At 56.5% G+C, this 16,144-nt stretch overlaps 1 protein-coding gene across 2 annotated transcripts in view; it reads right to left on the bottom strand.

Annotated features, from left to right (window-relative positions):
* The window catches only part of Llgl1 (LLGL scribble cell polarity complex component 1), an 18,117-nt gene extending 1,973 nt beyond the window's left edge, over window positions 1-16,144 (bottom strand). Inside the window, exons 1-20 of one of the 2 annotated variants that reach the window (XM_027921469.3) lie at window positions 16,010-16,144; window positions 12,058-12,155; window positions 9,839-9,920; window positions 9,611-9,741; window positions 8,462-8,620; window positions 8,224-8,386; window positions 8,009-8,144; window positions 7,752-7,806; window positions 7,460-7,614; window positions 7,165-7,388; window positions 6,921-6,988; window positions 5,715-5,868; window positions 5,540-5,644; window positions 4,284-4,576; window positions 3,835-3,982; window positions 3,479-3,632; window positions 1,286-1,578; window positions 552-816; window positions 271-385; window positions 8-111 (exon numbers count right to left, since the gene is read on the bottom strand). In XM_027921469.3, the coding sequence (XP_027777270.2) occupies window positions 8-111; window positions 271-385; window positions 552-816; window positions 1,286-1,578; window positions 3,479-3,632; window positions 3,835-3,982; window positions 4,284-4,576; window positions 5,540-5,644; window positions 5,715-5,868; window positions 6,921-6,988; window positions 7,165-7,388; window positions 7,460-7,614; window positions 7,752-7,806; window positions 8,009-8,144; window positions 8,224-8,386; window positions 8,462-8,620; window positions 9,611-9,741; window positions 9,839-9,920; window positions 12,058-12,155; window positions 16,010-16,090 (2,983 nt within the window). In that variant the 5' untranslated portion in view covers window positions 16,091-16,144. Of the gene's footprint in view, window positions 1-7; window positions 112-270; window positions 386-551; window positions 817-1,285; window positions 1,582-3,478; window positions 3,633-3,834; window positions 3,983-4,283; window positions 4,577-5,539; window positions 5,645-5,714; window positions 5,869-6,920; window positions 6,989-7,164; window positions 7,389-7,459; window positions 7,615-7,751; window positions 7,807-8,008; window positions 8,145-8,223; window positions 8,387-8,461; window positions 8,621-9,610; window positions 9,742-9,838; window positions 9,921-12,057; window positions 12,156-16,009 lie in introns of both variants that reach the window. The other variant, XM_027921468.3, reaches the window with a different exon arrangement.

The raw sequence follows: 16,144 nt of genomic DNA, 5'->3' as shown, positions 1-16,144 counted from the left end.
CACTCACCAGCTCCCTTGTGGGCAGGATCAGGACTTCCATCACGACTCTGTGGAGCCAGGATGATGCTTGGGTTCCCATTAGCCTGGCTCAGCTTGGGTGACTCTTGGACCCTAGGGCACAGATGGGGTCGTGATATGGACCACGGCAATGCTGCATACCTGCCTTCCTGCCCGAGCCTGAGGCATTACACCAGCCAGGACAGTTCCCAGGGTTGGGTGAGACCTGGCCCTGTCTAGAGGCCCCCTGCCAGGGGCTGCCTCCCCACTTACCTAGCCTGGGTGGCATCACGGGGCCAGCTGATGTCCAGAGAGCAAAGTGGCTCTGTGATATTGCGGGCACTCAGGGAGAAGCGTTCAAATTCTGATGGTGAGATCAGGTAAAAGCCTGTGTGGCAGGAGAGAGGAGGGAGTGCGCTTAGGAGCCGTGATGAGTCCCAGCCTTCTACGGGTTCCCTGCTCCAGTCTGTGTTGGCAGGCCTTCATGCTGACCATTCCCAGGTAGCCCCCTGGCCCCACTCAGGTCCCTTTTCTTCCTGGCCACTCTGGCTCACCTTGGCCATGGCGCGTGAAGACACATGAGGCAATGCCGCTGATGTCCTCCTTCCGGATGCAGGAGTACTGCACCTGGGGCCGCAGGCCAGGCACCGAAAACACGTGCACATCACCCAGGTTTGTGAGGCAGGCCAGGCAGGTCTCGGCATAGTCCTCACAGGCCACACTGGCAAATGTGGCCAGAGCCACCTTGCGTACACGACAGCCCTCGTGGGCTGTCAGCTTGAACTTCGTCTTGGCACTCACCTTAGGCAGTGTGAACACCTGGTGGCAGATGGTCAGTGAGCAGGGCCTGGCCCAGTCCTCAGACCCCTTACTCACTCATGGTTGCAGACCACCAGCCCCCAGCTCACCCCAAAGGCCTCAGGTGGCCATACTGCCACCCTGCTTAGCCAGCCACCCTCTCCTCCTGCAGACTCAACCTGGGCTTCACTGTGTCCAGAAACCTCTGGCCTCCTTTACTGGCTACATCAACCACATCGACTCCTAAAGCTCTGTCTGGTATCCCTACCAAATCATAAACCCCTGGGACTGGACTCAAGGGGTCCCCACCATGCCTAGAGCCTTGTGGTGAGCAGGTCGTGGGGGGAGCTCAGCAGGTTTGGGCATCAAGATTCCACAGGGGCTGGCTGGGGGCACTGTGATGGGGCAGGATTTGGAAGGTCTCAGCAGGCAGAGGATGGAGGTAGGGATGGGGCTCTAGAGGAGAGTCTCCACAGCCCCAGCAGCTCACCTTGAACTGTTCCTCAGAGGCGATGAGCACAGCATGCCCACCCTGCATATCAGGCGCCTGTGCCAGGTCCCGAGAGGCCTCGTAGGGCTCAGGCAGTGGGCGACCACGCCCATCCAGCACAGCGATGGCCACCACAGGTGCCCGATGCATCAGCTGCACCTCCTTGCCCAGCACAGCCTCCACTGCCCGCTCAGGCCGCTTCTCACCACCTGCCACAGCTGCTGGCACCTCCAGCGCATAAGCAAACACGGAGCCCGAGTTCGTGCCTGCCCACATGGTGGGCCCATGGTGGGCTGCTGCAGGGCACAGACACAGTGAGGAAGGCACTCCCTGCAGGTCCTTCCCCACCTCTCCTGCACCGCCTGTCCCTTACCTCCCCAGGTAACCTCAACCTAACCTACTGCATGGCCTGAGAGGCCAGCTCTGCAGCTGGCTCAAGTCTCAGCCTGGGATGTAGCCCTTGTGCAGAGGCACAAGCTATTTAAGAGCACCCGCATGAGGATTTCAGTGGCCCCCAAACTATACCCTGATCTTGCCAACCCTTCCTGCTGTACCCTCCTTCCTGTCACTCATGCCCCAAGCCCCACAAGCCATCTCCCCCTACTACCCATCACTGATTCTGTCCACACACTAGTTATCAGGCTCACCCTGCAGTGCACACTGGCCCTCCTCATCCCTATGTAGCTTGTTCCCCACATGGTGACCAAAGGGTGCCTTTACCAAAGAACCCTGGGCCTGGGAAGAAATGAACCAGGGCTCTTACCCAGGACCCCATCCCCCCTGCCATGTGTGAACTGAGTGGAGAATCAGAGCCACACAAGGCCATATTCCCAGGGCAGGCATGGACATCTGCCACTCTGCATCCTTGAGAACCGAGGCACCAGAGCAACAGCCACTGGGAGCCCAGCCCCAGGTGAAAAGTCCCAGCAATGAAGCATGTCAGCTGCAAGACAGGAGCCCAGAGCAGGACGTGGAACAGTGAAACCCCAAGGCTGTATCAGCCACGTCCAATGGGAAACCTACTGGACAAAGATCCTCCAAAATTAAATGATATCAGAAAGAGGAGACCCAACCTGAACACGAACTGAGACTTGGGAATAGCCTGGGTTCCAAGGGACATGAATGGGCAGGAGGGTTGTGCCTGAGTTTCTGTTTAAAAACTTCAGCAAGATTCAACAGCAGTGTGGGGTAGCATAAAACAAGTACACACCTGCTGATGGTGGGTGAGGTGCATGGGATGACATTTTCGTGTCATCCCATTTTGGGGGGATGTACTTCCATTTTTGTGTTTGAAATTTACCATTATACATTGTAAAGATCAAAGAACAAACCAATATACCCAGGACCTTACAGGGGCTCCAAGCCACCCAGACAAAGCCATGTCCTCAGCACACTGGCATGGTGGCCAATACAGAGCAATCTTAGCCTCTCCCTTCTCTGCCCTCACTCAACTCACCCTAGCCCTGTGGCTCTGTGGCTCCTACCCACAGCCGTAGGCCCTTGGCACCAGCCTGTCCCTTACTGGATCTCAGACCTTGGGCTCCCTTTTCTTTTTTTTTCTTCCCAACACTGGGGACTGAACCAAGGGGCCCTCTACCACTGAGCTGCATCCCCAGTCCTTTTTAAATTTTGAGACAAGGTCTCACAAAGTTGCCCAGGCTGGCCTCCAACTTGCAATCCCGCTCCTCCTCCTCACTTGCTAGGATGAGAGGTGCTGGCTGCTTCTTTTTTTGGGCCAGGGAGGGGTGTACTGGGGATTGAACTCAGGGGCCTCAACCACTGAGCCATATTCCCAGTCCTTTTTTATATTTTATTTAGAGACAGGGTCTTGATGAGTTGCTTAGGTCCTCACTAAATTGCTGAGGCTGGCTTTGAATTCACAGTCCTCCTGCCTCAGCCTCCTAATCTGCTGGGATTACAGGTGTGCACCACCACTCCCAGCAGTTACCTTTCTTGCTCAAGTCTGCGGGGTCTGCCCAGATCACTAGCAATACCTCACCATCAGCCCCAGCTGGCAGGTGGGGCTGTATGGTAGCCAGGGTGTCCCCATCACCAGTGCAGCCCCACACAGTGGATGTTCAGTGATACTCTCCGATGTCCTGGAAGGCCTGGTCCCACTGCTTCCCCCCACCCGTTTCCTAGATAAACAACTGAAGCCAGCCTCTCCAATCCCCGACCCGGCACTGGCCTCACCATCTCGAAGGAATGTGTCAGCAAAGTAGAGGCAGCGCACGACACCAGAGAGGGAATCATCAGCAGAGCGGGGCTCGATGCGGCGCTGCACGGGTGTCATCTCAACATCATGGGGACAGGCCTGTTCAGCCAGCTGTGCATTGGCCTCCTGCAACTAGAAGGAGCAGGGGCTCCTGAACGTGGTCTCCCTGATTCCCAGCTGCTCTCATTCTGCTTGCCTGACATTGATCATCACCCATCCACCACATTTCTAGCCCACTCCATTCATGCAGGGGGCTGAGCAGGGAGCACAGTGAGTGCAGGAACCCTGGGGCTCTGGGCCAGAGGACAGCTCCCAGGCAGCCCACCCCACTCACCTTGCTGTTGGCATTAGCCACACGCTTCTTGCCTGAGACGCGGCTCTTGCGGATACGCCGGAAAGACTGGCGCAGTGACTTCTTAAGGGACTTCACCCGGGACAGTGGCCCCTCCATGGCCAGGGAGTCATTGGGATGAAGAGTACACCTGGGGACAGATAGGAGCCAGTCATGCAAGGAGCAGCCATTCCTGCTGGCCCCAAGGCCAGCACTGCAAACCCCAGCTCAGGAGGTCAAAGCCCCTCTGGCACTGCCTTGTGGTCCCAACAGCTGCTGGTGCTTAGGGTGTCCCTCAGAGCTGCCAGTGATTTCTCACAAGGCCACAGAGGTTCCCAGGACTTTTAAAACCAGCCTGCTTTGGCCATACCAAACTTCAGAAAGGAAGACTCAGACCCAGATCCCATCTCACTGGGACTCCAGCCGCCCGTCCACCTGACCTCCCCACACACCTGGCCAGCACTGGGCTCTTGCACTGGTAGTCAAAGAGGCCAAAGCCGTGGCTGGTGCCAAAGGCTACAAGGCTCCATTCGGCGTGGAGTGTGACGGCGGTGACAGCAGCAGGTGGCAGGCACTGTACTAGCACACGGGGCTGGAAGCCAGCAGGCCAAGGCAGTGGCCCTGTACGTGGGCTCAGCCGCTCGTGGCCCTTCCACGTGAAGCCTTCTCGATCCTGGAGGAGGTCTACACTGGCCACACTAACTGCCTGCTCTGTCGGCACATCGCTGAGCTCGAGCACCAGCACCTAAGCCCCAGCCAGGGCAGGGAGGAATCAGTACAGAGCAGGGTGCCCCTGGCCCCACCCCAGCCAAAGGTGCTAACCACCAAGCAACATCCCAGCCCTTTTTAAAAAAAAATTTTTTTTGACAGGGTCTCACTAGGTTGCTGAGGTTGACTTCGAACTTACAATGCTCCTGCCTCAGCCTCCTGAGTAGCTGGGATTACAGGTGTGCACCACCAAACCCAGCAGGATAAGTACTCTTTGAATGCTTCCTGTACACCAAAGCCCTCACTGAGCATCAAGGAACATAGTGGACACCAAAACTAACTGATGCCTTTTTTTTTTTTTTTTTTTAGAATTTTTAATATTTATTTTTTAGTTTTCAGCGGACACAACATCTTTGTTTGTTTGTGCTGAGGATCGAACCCGGGCTGCACGCATGCCAGGCGAGCACGCTACCGCTTGAGCCACATCCCCAGCCCCTGATACCTTACCTCACAGACAGATAATTCAATCTTACCTGAGCCTATCTTTCACTTAGCAATAAGCACACATTAAGCACCTTCTGTATACTGTGCAAATACTAAGGATATGGCACTGACCAAGTCCCACTGGTCTGTCTCTCTTAGAATGAAGTGCCCTCCCTTTTCCCCAAGTCTCTGTCTCATGGCAATAAGCTCATACTGAGTATCTTCTGTATACTGTGTAAGTGCCAGAGGCATAGATAGCATTGCCTGAGATCCACTAGTCCTCGCGCTCCCAGAGTTCATTTGACTCTCACATTCCTGCTCCCGGACCTAAACCTCCATGGTTTCCCTGCCAGAGCCTCACTCAAGGCACCCAGTGACAGACCCCACTTGGTACCTGTCCTCATTCCAGCCAGCCCCAGGTAGGCCCCATTCCCACCCACTACCAGACTCTTCATTTCAGGCCCACCTCTTCTAGGAAGCTCCCCTGTCATGCCCAACTTGGGGACATCAGCCTTACCTGGCCTGCAGTGCCAGCCACCACCATCTGAGCTGTGTACTTGCAGAGCGCAACCTTCTGCACACCAAGCCGGGGATCATCACTGTAGGGGTCAAAGCAGCCCACCTGAGGGGACAGGAGGGAATGAAGACACTGGGCAGAGCCAGGACAGGCTCCATGAGGGGAGGAGTCTCACCTTGCGGAAGGGTGGCCAGTCGTCCTCAGCAGCCTGGCCCAGGCTGTCGGTATGTTCACAGTCTGTCTGGAAGAGGCCAGCTGTGCTCAGCTTGTAGAGCGGCCGCAGCGCCACACCAGATGCATCCCAGAACCGCACAGTGCCATCCTCGTGGCTAAAGGGAGGGCAGATGTCAGGACCATCCCTGGGAGGCCTGCACACCCCTTCTTCCATGAGTCCATCAGCTATTCACTGAGCACCTACTGCATATACCAAATACAGGTTGAAAGCATGGGACACACATTAAGCTTCTATCAGATAAGGCAAACAGGTACTTGGTACATGTAGGCCAAGCTACTTCTATCACATGCACCTGGGGCTTTGAACAGGGTGGGAAGGTGTGGTAACGATGACCATGAAGACCAGGAGATGGCGGAGGGCAAAATGCAAGAATAGAAGACTAGGTCAATTCTTTCCCATTGGAGTTACCCAGCAATCAGAAAGGACACAGTGACCAGGAGCCAGGCAGTCACAGAACAGAGTACAGGGAAGCCCAGGAGAGACCAGCTGAGGCCCAAGGTAGCCATATAAGCAGAACAGCAGTAAGACTGGGGAGGCAAGAAGGAAGCAGGCAGGGGCTGGGGGAGGAGCAGACAAATCTAGGGCACCGCTTCAGGACACGCTGTAGAGCCCAAGTGAGGTCCCTGGGCAGTAGGGGAGCCCAGAGTCAGGGCATGACGTGTGTGTAGACAGGGCTGGAGCCCGAAAAACACAGTAAATTCTTAAGCTATGGAAGGCTTGCTGCTGTCGGAGGTTGGAGGGTTCCACCACAGGCAGGAAGAAAGGGCAGGACAGGAAGTAAGGCCTGAGTCACCAGGCACGTCAGTGCCCGCCAGGCCCAGGTCAGGCTCTGCAGCACCTGCCTTGGGCAACTTGGCGTGGGCCAGCCCAGATTTTCCGGTCCCAAGGCAGGCAGGCCAGGTGGGTGGAGCCTTGGGGTTTGCTGGAGCTGAGTTCCAGGCCAAAGGCAGAGCAGGGTGGAGCCCTGAGCCAGGATCTAGGGAGGCTTCATCCAATCCACCCCAGGCAAGGGGGGACAACCTGGGCCTGCTACAGCCAGCACTGAGTCACCTGGCATCTCAGTTCCTGCAGGATCTGGGATGGGCAAGGGGCATGCCAGGCCTGGTGGATACAGGATTTTGCTCAATGCACATCCCTAACACCTACCCAGTCAGCAGCAGCCCTCGCTGTGATGGCTCCTGGGCCAGGTTCCGGCCCCCAGTAATGGGCCAGCTCTAGGAAAGGACAGTAAAGATGTGAACACAAGGTCAAGACCAAAGACACCTCCCCCTCCCCCTGGGCATACAATTCAGTATTTCCCCACATCCCCACCTTCAGGCCTGAGCCCAGCATTCCAACAGGAACACACTCCCTCCATAACACCTCACCCACAGGACACCTGGGCACCCACCGAGGCACTGGAGATGAGCTGGGGGCTCTGCTGCTCGCCAGCACTCACGATGCGGGCCCACAGCTTGGCAGGGACATTAGCAACATGGGCAGAGCAGGTGATGGCCGATGAGTGCAACGGGGCCAGGTAAGGGGCAGGCACAGATGGCCAGCCAGGTGTCTGTAGGTCAAGCACCACCAGTTCCTCTTCCAGAAGCACAGCCAGAGCCTGTGGGTCGTCGAATTCTGTGGGATGGAGCAGGGTGAGCTCAGTCACAGGCAGTGTTTGGCGGGGTTGGGAAAGGTAGGGCACACACCATCCTCAGGCCGTGTGCTATGCACTGTGAAGAAGTCAATGATGCGGGAGGTGAAGTCCAACGTCACCAGCGTCTCAGCTCGCAGCACACTCACACAGTGGCGGTCACCATAGCTGGCGCGGGGCATACCACCACTGAAGATGATGAAGTGGCCCCTGCAAGGAAGGTCATGTGAACTAGAGGCCTTGGAACACACACTGCACAACCCAGCAAGGGCTTCACCTGTTGACCCAGAGCCCACCCTTCCCCCAAGCCAGGTGCAACCCCCCCACCCACATACTCCCTCACATACCCCGATTCACAGTTCCGCCACAGAATCTTGTTGATGGCCTTGCAGGGAAAGGGGCCTGGGGAGTTGGGACAGCGTCAGACCTCCCATTCCTGGTCTACCTTGAAGCTTCCTCCTGCCTCTCCCCAGGGGAAAGCAACATCACCCCAACCATCCCCCCAAGGGGTCTCCCTTTGCAGACCTGGCTGGTTATTGCCCCCCACCAAGGCCAAGTGGCCCTCTAGATGCCACCCTCTGCCTCAGGCCTCCCCAGCACTCACCATAGGGAATGGTGGCTACGGAGGGCTGCAGAGTTGGGGAGCCGCTAGTGTCCATGGGCCAGATGGCATAGCTGCCATCACTGTGCGAACTGATGATGGTACCACTGTTGCGCCCCCAACAAAGACTCTCCAACTGCTGTAATGGAGGCAGACAGGCATGAGCCTGTGGGTGTGTGCATGGGCCCAGACTAACAGAGGGCAAGCCTCACCCCTACCTGGTTCCCCAGGAAGACGTGGTCAACACACTGTGCAGCCTGGTTCCAGATGACCAGCAGGCCCCGGCTGTAGCCAATAAGAATCTTGGTGGGGTCCCGGAGGTGTCCCTGGAGTGACTCCACAGGGCCCAGAGCCTTTCCACAGCGGTAGTCGTCTGGCACACTACAGAAGGAGCCCCAGTGAATTGGGAGAAGTTTCCAGTCAGAGTGGGTGCTGGGCAGCCTGCCTATGGCTCACCTGCGCAGAACCTCATCTGGGCTGAGGGTCTGCCTCTCAAGCAGTGCCAGGGTAGTGACATCCAGGAAGTAGATGCTACCTCCCTCAGTGCCCAGAGCTGCCGTGTTGCCAGCAGCCATCAGCAGAACCACTGTGATACGGGTGAGGCTGGACGGGGTGCTGCAGAGGACATGGGTAAGAGAGTGAGCCCAACCATTTGCTGAAGAGGATGTGGAGAGGGATGGGACTTACTGCCAGTCCTACCCAGTCCCTATGCGCTCACCAGGGCCTTCTTACAGAGCAGGATGGCACCTCGGGAAGGCGACACTGCAGTGTAATTAGCCTGCTCAATTATTCATCAGGCAAGGAGAGGGATAAAAATAGGTTTCCCAAGTCTCTGAGAACTCCTGGCTCCTCCCACCACTAGGAAGCAAACTCAGGCACGGGGGCACCGCCCCAATGATGACCAGGAGCTCCAGCTCCAGGACTAACACAGCCATCCTGATCCCCACCCAGAAATCCTTTTACCAGCTCTCTGGATGCCTCCTGACTTTGGAGGAGCGCCAAATGGCCCTTACCTGCAGAGGCGAGGGCTGCCCAAAAACCAGCCCGTGGGTCAGGAATCCCCCACTCTAGCCACTATGGGCAGGGACGGGGAGGGAGAGGGCCAGGCCCATTGTGTTATATCTGGAGCATCCTGCCAACACCTACTATACCTGTGGGACCCTCCTGTCCCCAATCCTGTTTGTTCACCCATGCACACAATGGCTTACCCCCTACTCCCAACTCAAGGGGTCAGGGGACCTCTGCTTGTCTGAAACCCTGTTCCAAGCCCCAGAAACCCCCAATACCACAGGGAGTGCAGTGTCACACCACAGGCCCATGAAGTTTGGCATATAACACGTTATCTCCTAGGGCTCATGGCCACCAAAGATTCCCAGTCAGTAGCACAAACCCTGCCTGCTTGCCTCAAACCCCACCAGAACCTCCCATCTAATTTGAGAAGTCCAGAGCACAACTTAGCCAAGCAGGGTCCTCCCAGGGCCAGACTCAAACATACCCCCCCACCCCAAAGAACAGCCCTACTGGCATGCCCGTCTCTCCACACCTTGACACAGTTAGCCCTCAGGCCTCCCTAGGATATTCCCCTGCTCAGGGGTCCTCCAGTACCTGGCACCATCAAAGCCAGGCCGGCTGGGCAGCTGGAAACTGAGTGCCTCCTCCAGGTGGGCACAGCCATTATGATGGATGATTTCCCAGAGATGCAGACTGCTGTCATCTAGCAGGGTTAGGAGGCGGCCCTGCGGGGTGCAAGCAGAGACCAAAATTGGGTTGGCCTGGAGAAATGGGAGGGCATGGGAACCACAAGGAGCTGGCTGATAGGGAGCAGAAGCTCACCTGACCAGGCAGGAAGTGCATCTGAGTGACAGTGGCCGCATCCCGGTGCAGGCCCGTGAATTCCACACCGGGTGCACCATAGCTGAGGGTGACTGGTCAAGGACAGAATCATGCAGGCACAGGCCAGAAAACCTTATGCACAAGCAGCCTTCCCCAGGATAATTTTCATGGGTTTTGCCCAAGACCTACCTACCGGAGGTTCCAAGACCCAGTGAGGCCCCCTTCCTTGAAGAAGCTTCAATCCTGCATTCCCAAGGTTTTCCTAGGCTCAGAGTACAGGCTCCATGCAGTTGCTGCAAGTCAGTATTGCTTTGGGGTCTTAATTTCCTCATCTGTAAAAATGGGCTAATGGCACCTTTCAGGGCAGCTGCAAATCAAGTGAGAATAAAATCTCGCCAAGCATGCTTGGTCCAGACCTGGCACACAGGTGGGGTTCTGCTCTATTTCAACCTCAAATATTTGTATGTGCCTATGAAGGCCGAGAGCCTGGTGGGTTGGGATCTTGCAGGCCAGAGACACAAGGTCAGGCCCAAACAGGGAAGCCCAGAGCAGAGTCCAGGCTGCCTTTTACCACAGCTTCAGGCCCATCGCCAGTTCTGGGCAAAGAAATCCACTTCCCTCCAGGGCAAGTGGCCAACAACCCCCACTGCACAAGAGCAGAGACCCCAGACTGCCCATTTTACAGATGAGCACATGGACACACGTGAAATGCTTGAAATGCCCCATGTCAGTGCCTAGAGTCCCAATAACTCTAGGGTTGATGGTGGGTGGATGGCAAGGCCTGAGAGGGCTCAAGAGAGAGGGTTTAGGGAGGGGTCAGCAGTGTTGCCCCAGTGACAAGGCAGGAGCCGTTGCCTGGAGCTTGAGCTGGGATTCTCTGCAGGAGCCTGGCTGGGACAGAGAAGAGGACAAAAGAGGGAGCAAGAGCAGCTGGGCGGGAAGCAGGGTCGCCAAGGAGATGGAGACTGCCCTGCAGGGGGAGGGGCAGCTTCTAAGACCACAGTTGGCCCTCTCCAGCCTCAGTTTCCTAACCCCAGGAAACTCCAGGCTATGGTGATTTAGAAGGAGGGAAGCAAAGGAGAACCCCTGGGCCTGGCCTCCTCTGAAGCTCATGTCCTCATCTGTATTTCAGGTTCACTGTGACCATGAGGAGCCAACACACAAGAGATCAGCCACAGGAGAGAGAGCTCCAGAGCTAACAGCAAAGCCTATACAGGTGCTATGAGATATGGTGAAAGCCCTTGGGACACAGAAAAAGAGACTGCAGGGGCACACATGTGAGAGTTACACACCCACAAGAGGAGTGGGCAGTAGGCAAAGGCCCTTGAGAAAGCAGGGGGCATCTCAGCCCAGCCACACTCCATAGAGCCAGCAAATAGCTCATAAAGGCCCAGATACTTCCCTACTTGGCCAGTGTTCCCAGCCCTGGGGTGAGGAGACCCCCCCACACCCTCCCGCTTCTAGGCACCGGCTTATTTTCTGCTGACCAATGTCTACCATCAGGGTACTGAGACCCAGAGCACCACCTACAGGGGGGCAGTCACTGGCACCCTCACGAAGCAGCCGCTGGCCAGACTTATACTGCAGTTTCCTGAAGAGCAGTTGGGGTGGGATTCTGTAGGGCAGGCAAGGAGGCAGTCAGCTGCCTGCCACTACCCCCCCACCCTGGCCTGCAGGGAAAATGCCCGCTTTGTACAGCTCACATGGCCCATTGTGCACCCGCCAGGATCCAGGTGGGGGCCGTGCTATGCTCACCATGCCCAGCCTGGCACTGCCCCTGCCCTCTTGGCTGAACACACATCTTCGAATTCAAATACACGTGTGCACCCACTCAACAGACCCCCTCCCCAGCCCATCCACCACCTTCAATGCGATCATGGCCCAGACTCCTGCTCCGTTCTCCCCAGTCACAGTTGCTGGGATGATGGCAGGGTCGCCTAGGAAACTGGCTGGCTCAAAAGCAGCAAGGGACAGCTGTGGCCACTGCAAACCAACCCCTCCCATCGCCATACACTCAGTCTACCAGCAAAAGTACACCGCAGTCTCCAGGAAGAGTTGTCCCAGGCCTGTCAGGCATACAGACAGTACCAACCTGCTCCAAGATCCCAGAACCCACTGGGGCCTCCACAAAGTACCTGCCAAGGCTGGAACCCCAGTCACAGGGAAACGCATGCAGGTGGTCCTGAACAGGCCCTGAACACCACAGTTGCAAAGGATACATTTTGACAGCTCCAGACCTGGTGCCAATTGCCATAATGCGAAGTTCAGGGTCGAAGGCCAGGGCGCTGGGCTGGTTGGGGAAGCCATGCTCCACAGTCTGTAGGGAAGAAGAGGGCTGCTGGGGTGTACACACCCTGAAGCCCACCCCAAGGCAGCTTCCAGGCTCTGCTGCTGCTACACGGGGATCAAGAGCCTGTTCCTCCTACTTTCTGTACCTCCAGTACACAGGAAAGTGGCTGAGTCCCCAGGCTCTACCATGACCTTGCTGTATGCGTGGCACATGTAGGCCCCCCCTTTGCCAAGCCCCTGTTCCCCTCAATGCCCATGTTGACACACTGTGCACAAGATTCTAGCAACAGAGAACAAGGCTCAAAGAAGCACAGGAATTAAAAAGATCCCATCTGCCCCATGGGGATTCTGCACCCCTTCTTAGAGGCACAAACTGAAGCTGGTGAAGTGTTGTACTGCCAGGGGTCACATATGAAGTCCGTGGCACTCCCCAAAAAAACAGATCCTACATGGTGGTCAGAGGTCAAATTCAACACCCAGGACATCTAGGCAAAGGCTTCTCACTCCCTCCAAACTCAGGGAGACTGAGGCCCTGTCAGCTTTCTGTCCAAATCCTGAGGGTGTCACCCCACATTCCCACCTGGAAACAGCCAGGCAACATGAGTACCAGTCCCATCAATGCTGGGGAGGACTTTAAGGCAACTTGTATACTGTCCCAGTGTTAATGGTACTGCTAGCCACCCAGTGCTCAGCTCCCTGTAGGGCCAATCCCAACACAGTGCAGCCCCTTCCCCACCCACCAGGCTCCCATGCATGTTCTTTCCTTTGGCCAAGCTATGCTTCTCTCCATTTGCCTACCCCAACCGCAAGAGCCCTCACTCATCCCCCAAAGCCTAGCTGGGAGGGCCTCCCCAGGAAACCAGCACACCTGGGCCCTAGCCCCATTCTGAATACCACTCTGGGATGCCCAATGTGGGCCACCACCTCAGGAAGACACACATTCCTAAGACACCCCATTCCTAGCCTGCCTGTCACCCTAGCCTCAGCCCATCCAGGAGGGAACTGAGCCCTCTAGGCAGCTGGCTTGGCTACAGCCTGGCTATCAGCTGTCATAATACTCACCAAGCCCATTTCCCAATGGCACTGGAAACGGCGAGCCCACCCAAAGGCTAAGTTGCCCATTTGATTAGAGAGTCCTCTGGCATGCCCTTGCTGGACCTGATCTTTGTCTAGCCAGTCCCAGGTTACAGCCTAGCATTCAGCAGTCAGGTACATACGATATCTGCACCAAAAATTCCCACAGTCTTGAGTTTCCTCGTTTAAGAAGAGAGGAGACTAGGTCACTTGTCTATCATCTTCATCCTTCAAACCCCACGTGCAATCCATTCCTGAGCTCCGTTAGCTCAGCTTCAACACGCACACAGAGGTCACCCTTCCCACATTCTACAGCCCCTATCTGCCCCAGGCCTCAGACCACACCTGCCTGGACTAGCACTCACTGCAGTCTGTTCCCCACCCCCACAAAGAAGCCAGAAAATGCCTGTGAAAATCATCTCCTTGTCCCTCCTCTGCACAAGACCTTCCAGGGGTTCCCAGCTCACCCAAAGTCAAAGTCAAGTCCTCATCACCTCATTCCCCTCTGTAAGCTTCTCCCAGCTACCTGACTCCTGGTCCAATACCCTTTTGCTTTCCTCCAGTTCACTAGGTTCGTTCCTACCTGAGTCTTTGCATCTACTGTCCCTCAGCCCTGAACAGGCTTCATACAGCCCTCCCATGACAGGCTCCTTCCCATCACTCAGAGGCCTCCCTAAATGTCCATGGCTGCAGAAGCATCCTGGTCCACACTCCCCACAGTCTCCCCCTGCTTTATTTTACCACAGCACTGGTCATGGTATGAACTATTACCTACTTAACTTTTTTCTTTTGGTTTTTCTTTCCAGTGAGTGCATGAGCCCCAAGTGAAAAGACATTTGTCTCTTTTGGTCTCCACTGTGTTCCCAACAAAAAGGAGTAGGGACCCAGTATTAAACCGACATGAAACACCATTCCACAGTCAACTTGTGAGTTGGGCCGGGATCTGAACCCAAGACCCAGAGTCCAAAGTTCATGTTCATCCAAACTAACCAGCTCCCCCAAACTCACAAATCTGGGGCCTGTTCCCTTATGGATCACCTATCACCCCCTTTGGTAATCATACCCCTTCCCTAAGACCACTCCCTCCCACCACTGCTCCCCACTTAGAATAAGGGTTTCACCTCACCTCCTGAAACCCTAGGGCTAACTAGTGTGAGCTGAGTCTGAGTCTCACTCTATCAGTCTCAGGTTCTTATTGCACACCCCAATTTACCAACTGCGAGAGTGACATTTAGCTCAGTGCCTATCCCCCCTTTCCTGGAAGGTCTATTATCCTCCCACCCTCACAGTCACCCCAGCACAGGAGAGAAGGGGTGGGATCTGGGGGCCCCTAAGCACCAGTCTCTCTCCCCTCTTCGATCACTGATAGGTCTCAGTCACCAAGTCTGAGGATCCTGGGCAGCCCCATCACCACTACCTAGGATCTCAGCAAGCCCTAAGACATCCCAGAGCTTCCAGGGTGACAAATCTCCTGGTGGCAAGTCTCTTCCAGGCAACCCTGGGAACCTGGCCTGGCTCAGGATCATAGCAGCCCCTCCAAAACCCCTTCCCCTAAGGCTAAAGCCCAATCTTACTATGGAGGAAATCAAGGGAAACAAAGTGGCCCAGCTTGCTCTGTGACTTCAGACAAGTCCTCACTTCCCCACTGAATCCCAATTTTCACCCTCAGTGTGTGATGGAGACAACAAATCTAATTCCAAACAGCAGAGAGAAGGCTTTATGGTAAAACTGAGGTACAAACCACCCCCAACCACCCAGGAGGAATTAGCAAGAGGCAGGCTGGGGCCTCACCCTATTTACCTCCTATCAGTGTAGGGGTGTCAGGAGATTGAGGACTTTCCCAGGGCCCCTTCCATCCCACCCAGAGAAAGAAAGACCAGTCCTCCACTTTCCCTCCCAAGTTCTACCAAGTGACAGGATAGCCCATGTGGCATAGGGAGCCAGAACCCACTGCCAGTGAACCCATTTCATAGCTGATAAGACCAAGGCACCACAATTTTAAGTGCAGTTGGGTACACAGTCCAGCACGTCATCCGGACTCACTCAGCCCCGGGTAAGGCAGAGCAGAGCCTCAGGAGGTGGGGGAAGGGAGGGGAAGGCTCCGAAGGGATTTCCCAGCCCCACCCCCCACTTCGGCCTCCACCCCTCACCTCTCCTGCTGGCCCGGGTGCGAAAGCAAAACAAAACCCGGCCCTGGCTTGTCCAAGGGCCAAGCAGGGAACATCAAAAGAGAGAGAGAGAAAGAGAGAGAGATAGAGAGGATTAGAAGTACAGTGAGAGATTCAGAGACTTCCACAGAGACGGAGAGCGGCATTCAGGGAGAGACAGGCAAAGACTCAGAGACGCAGAGAGAGAAGGAAGGAAAGGAGACGACGAAAGATACAGGGAAAGAGAAGAGGGACAGAGGGTCAGAGGCAGAGACGCCTCCTCCCCCAACACACAGGCACAGACTGAGGGCGACGGTCACAGACGGAGATGGAGGGTCAGGGACCTACAGAGATGCGAAGAGTGGCACTGAGACAGAAAGACCCGGAGACCTGCACAGCCAGAGCCGTGCAGGGCCAGGGCCGGTGAGGCCCACGGAGAGCTGAAGAGACGGCACCAAAGTCGCCGAGACCCAGACCCACGCGAGTCCGAGCGCGAAGGCGAGGACGCGAGGAACAGGGCCCGCCGAGGGGCTCCGGGCCCGGCCCCGCCGCGCGCCAGTCGGCCGCCCCTTCCCCCCGGGCCCGACGTGGCTCCGGCCCCCGGCCCCCGGCCCGGGCCCCCGACCCGCCCCCTCCCGCTCCGGCCCGGCCGCCACAGCACCTTGTGGAAGGCGAAGAGTTCCTGCTTGAGCTTTTCGCGCTGCGGATCGGCGCCTTGCCGCCGGAACCGAAACTTCATCATCTTGCGCCCGGCTGCCGGCGCCGCGCCCGCCGCCGCCACCCGCAGGATGCGCCG

The sequence above is a fragment of the Marmota flaviventris genome, chromosome 17 (assembly GCF_047511675.1).
Source record: "Marmota flaviventris isolate mMarFla1 chromosome 17, mMarFla1.hap1, whole genome shotgun sequence".
In the NCBI taxonomy this organism is placed as follows: domain Eukaryota; kingdom Metazoa; phylum Chordata; class Mammalia; order Rodentia; family Sciuridae; genus Marmota; species Marmota flaviventris.
The sequence above is the reverse complement of the archived record's forward strand: the minus strand, read 5'-3'. Positions and strand labels throughout refer to the sequence as shown.